Below are 4,454 nucleotides of genomic sequence, written 5' to 3'. Positions count from 1 at the left end.
GATGATTCTGGACTGTTTATACGTCTTGTTCTACTTTTCCAAGCTGTAACTATGGCTTACGGCTGGTTTTTTTTAAGTTCCCCGATAACCGTCACTTACGGTTTGAATGTAGTATTTTTTTTTTTTGTAATATGGACTTACGGCCGGGTCGACTCATTAACAACCATAACCACACAAAAAAAAACCCAGATTTTGAGGATATGTTTTGTCATACTCTTCCAAGGTTTTTGAAAAATTTCCAAAGAAGCCTCCTTCTCCTTCTTCTAAATAAAAATAAAAATTGATTTTCAGAATATAAATACATGATTAAGGTAATTAAGTTACTAATTATAATTAGTTTTGGTAATCAACTTCATTAGCTCTAATTAAATTGGGGGTATATTAGCCATTACTAAAAATAACTGGATAAGGGGTACGGGATTACTACTTAGTGATTGTTTTGTCGTCTTGTCAGCCCAAAACTATCCCACTGCAGCCCAAGTCATAAGGTTCTTATTCGACCTTGCTACAGCCGGGACAGTGGGGGCTAGTGCAGATATGGGACATGACGTGTCACAATCTTAATGATGAAAAAGGGAATGACTCTAGCATCGAGATTGGTAATGGGATGAAGATGGAAATGATTAAAGGTCTGGATTGATTGTCCGAGATCTGGCCCATGTTAATCGTCCCATGTATAGAGTTTTCCGTTCTTATTGAAGTCGCAATTTTTTATTTCAATTCAATAGAGAAAGTGTAGTGTCAGTTATATCCGGAAATGTTTGATATGACTTTCGAAAGCTCGAGCTCGAACATTTTCAAGCCTCACAACAAGTTTTGAACTTTTTTCAGTCTGATGGCAGAGATTCGGCAAATTCCAAATATTCAAAATCAAAACTGAAATACTCAACGATAGGGCATTTTGGTTAGCACCAAATTAAACACAAATTATAATTCCTTGCATTACACCTCCAAACTCAATAAACAACCAACAAGGTACATGAAAATTCATAATTGTTAGTTTTTGAGGGCCAACAGACCTTAGTTCTCTATGACTATGAAGATACAACCAACGCTTTTCACAGAGTTTACTATACTCTCTTTCTTTTTGTTATTATCTTCTCCACTCTAGGGTCGATGTATTTGTGTTTTTCAAAGTGGTCACCCCAATATGTGGACTGGACCATTTCGTAAAACAGTGGCAATTGCAACCATGCAAACAAGGTCACAGGGACACAACCAAACAATCCTATAAGAATTAGACTCTGAGGGGACATGTCTCCAATCACGATAAATATTGATGCACAAAAAGCTACCAGTATTGCCGCCATAGATATGAAAAGAGTCGTAAGGCCTATAATTACTTTTTGTGGCAAAGACTTCAGGAAATCCATTTCTGCATATCGCGAAGTATATACAGCTAAGAACATGAGTACTGATGTTATAGAAGAGAAAAGAGCGAAGGAATCTGCTACAGCGAACACGGTAAATGAGGTCTTTCCCAAGAAAACTGGAGTACCGTTTTTAGAGCTATGACTGTCACTAATATTACCTCCAGGAACGGTAAAAGCAGCTGCAAATGCTACAGTAGCAATGAGGGCAGCAACTAGCATGCAGGATCCAGATGTATCCTTCATCCATTGCTCTCCTTCCTTCACCAATTCTTTGTGTTCTTTTGTAAATATACTTCGAGCCGTATATCCTTCTTTATTTCTCTTGTCCTTGTAATTAATCTTTAACATACGTTCTACTCCCTGTACGAATTATGAAATGAAATATTACTTGAGTTTAAAAATGAATTGTGAATATTTAAATTGCCAATGAAATAACATCCTTACCTTAAACCACTGCAATTCTCGTTGTATCTGAAGAGCTACACCTGAAATCATATTGAGTTTCGCAGAAGGCGCTAACTTGGCAGCGTGATGCAAGATTGTGTTGTCATTATTATCCATCACAGAAAGCAAAGTGATTTTATCTTCAAATTCAACATCACCGCAATCACATATTAAATTTACTATTTCTACATTTTTTTCTGCAATAGCCATTTCTATCATTTTTTGATCCCTATGTTGTACCATACCAGGAAACCGTACCGCTTGAGACACTCCCTTACAATTCTATGTTTCCAAGCTTTATAGCTTCCTTTATGATGTCGGGATTATTTTGAAAAAAGTTGCTATAGTAACATCTAAATTGTTTGCATTCTTGAGTCCCACTAACATTTGCTTAAGCAGTGCAATTGCTTGTTTGTGCATCAACTTGTGCTTGTATACATTCATTATATAAGACACTGAAATAAAGTCAAATTTCCACCATGAGAATAAACCCTGCAATCTGTCATTATTGATGCCGATTCTAGAAAGTTGCAATTGTACTAGGATATTCAAGGAACACGTACCTCGTGTTAAGTAAGGCACGGGGATTCTTTTATCGGTCGTTGAGGAGACTTTAGTGCCCTCCAGTTGAATCACTGTACCAACATATTGTATTTTCGTATGGATAAATAAAGATGGCACAAACTAATTATTGCTTTCTTGCAATATAAATTTAGGTTGATGACTACTCACATGAATAAACACGTTTCTGCCACCATGTTAGCCTAGTTCCGCTTCGAAATGCAAGCGACTTTCGAACGAACAACTCTAGAACCACATTTTTTGTGAGACTGATTTCTGTAATTAATTGCGGAAACCGTTTGACAAGAGATGATGCGAAATCTACAAGCAAAACACTTAGTTAGCACCGAAATTGAATTCTATATGATCAAGGTGGTATATGCAAGGGCCAAATGTATTGCCAATGCGAATATAATCATATAATGCACACTCTATTCGATGACAATTATGCTAGTTCGATTTCTTTACCTACCATAGAAATCAGCATCAATTGCGTACCATAGCAACTTGGCACCATCACTACCTGAAAACGGACTAGGATCCACGTCTTTCGTTACGGAGTAAAGGAACTCAACTATCGCCTTCTGTCCAGGTGTAACGTAAAGCAGGGCTATTTCTAGTGGTGTATATCCATCGTCATTACGTATCTGAGCCAACTTAGAATTCTTACTTACCATAGTGACAACAGCTTGGGTATATCCACGAAAGGCAGCAATATGAACTGCATTGTCACCACCACAATGAAAGTTTGTTTTATATTCAAGTATGTCCGGTTTCATAAGTTCTACAATCTCCTTTAAGAACGTTATCTCGATGTTCAAATATACAGCCTTATGCAATATTGTAGATAAGTCTTCACAGATGGCCTCATTGATCACTTCGGGATTTTTCTTAAGATACTCCTTGGCCTTTTCCAAGTCACGGTCCCTTAGTGCTTCGAATATGTGGTTGTTTTTTCCAAAAACAAATGTTGCCCGGCAACCATCCTTCTGCTCACCATCATTATTAACGTTAAGAACATGCGTGATCTCTTGTCTAGCATTGTTGGCAGTATCTTCTTAAAGCAATAAACAAAATTCTTATCAGGACTTGCACAAAATGTCTTTTGATACGGAGGAGGGAGTATAATTTTCTGAAATAAAACTATAAAATGAATGATTAAAGGTATACCTTGTTGTTGTGTATGGTGATTATTATTACCAGCGGTATCATTAGTGCTTGGACGTAAAATATCTATGATTTGTTGTTGAATATTTGCTTGTGTTTCTGCTAATTTAGCTTGAGATTTTTCTTGGTCAGCTTGCAATTCTGCTTGTTTTGCTTGGGTTTCCACTAGCTTAGCTTGAGACTCTGCCAACATCTTAAGTAGCTCTTTAATCTCTATCATTTGTTCGTGAGATTGATGATTATGATCATTATCACCAACTAATTTTGTAGCAGCGTACATGGTGGTGGAGTAAAATTATAAGATGGATGGATAAAGAGATGTCTGGGAGATGGAGTGAGCGAGTAACAATGAATTAGGTGTGTACAAAGGACAAAGGGTATCCATTGTATAGTTGGATTCCAATAATTGCTGCCTTTGGAGTTCCATTTTTTATTCCTTAATTTATCCAAAATTTATTCAATAATTTCAGAGTCACCATATTCGCATCTTATAGAGTCCGAGTCAGAGCCAGCCAGATCCACTAAACTCTAGAACAAGAACAAATGGTTTTTTGTTTCATATTTTATTTCCCTAGTTAAGAGTCCAGAATAAATGGTTTGCCAACCCTTTTTTTTTTTTTTTTGTAACAAGGAACCTTTTCATTAATGGGATTTCAAGGTTACAATGAGTTTAAGACCGAAAATAAGAGAATACAAAGTAACAAGAACATATCGTAAGAATACAATACCGAGAAATCCGACAAGAGAAAGAGAAGGATTACCGGAGTAAGACAAATACAAATATGAATAAGATCCGATTAAATCGGAAGAAGGATGGTTTTTCTCATAATTAAATTCCAACCATTTAGTTTGTTTTTCTTTTTTAGAAAGAAATGCTCCCAAAATAGGAATGATTTGTTCAAATCTCTA

General features: G+C 36.3%; 2 protein-coding genes across 2 annotated transcripts; both read right to left on the bottom strand.

The window, feature by feature from the left end:
- Positions 1-1,014: 1,014 nt before the first annotated feature.
- Positions 1,015-2,032, bottom strand: LOC113353998 (ankyrin repeat-containing protein NPR4-like). The gene is made up of 2 exons (XM_026597455.1): positions 1,818-2,032; positions 1,015-1,733 (listed from the first exon to the last, which is right to left on the bottom strand). The coding sequence occupies exons 1-2, from the start codon at positions 2,025-2,027 to the stop codon at positions 1,071-1,073; spliced, it is 873 nt and encodes a 290-aa protein (XP_026453240.1). The 5' UTR covers positions 2,028-2,032; the 3' UTR covers positions 1,015-1,070.
- An 810-nt stretch (positions 2,033-2,842) lies between these two features.
- Positions 2,843-3,845, bottom strand: LOC113352024. Its single transcript, XM_026595908.1, has 2 exons — positions 3,549-3,845; positions 2,843-3,432 (listed from the first exon to the last, which is right to left on the bottom strand). The coding sequence occupies exons 1-2, from the start codon at positions 3,823-3,825 to the stop codon at positions 2,843-2,845; spliced, it is 867 nt and encodes a 288-aa protein (XP_026451693.1). The 5' UTR covers positions 3,826-3,845.
- Between the last annotated feature and the right edge of the window lie 609 nt (positions 3,846-4,454).

This window comes from Papaver somniferum, chromosome 2 (assembly GCF_003573695.1).
Source record: "Papaver somniferum cultivar HN1 chromosome 2, ASM357369v1, whole genome shotgun sequence".
Classification (NCBI taxonomy): Eukaryota; Viridiplantae; Streptophyta; class Magnoliopsida; order Ranunculales; family Papaveraceae; genus Papaver; species Papaver somniferum.
Note: the sequence above shows the minus strand (reverse complement) of the source record. Positions and strands in the feature narration are given on the sequence as shown.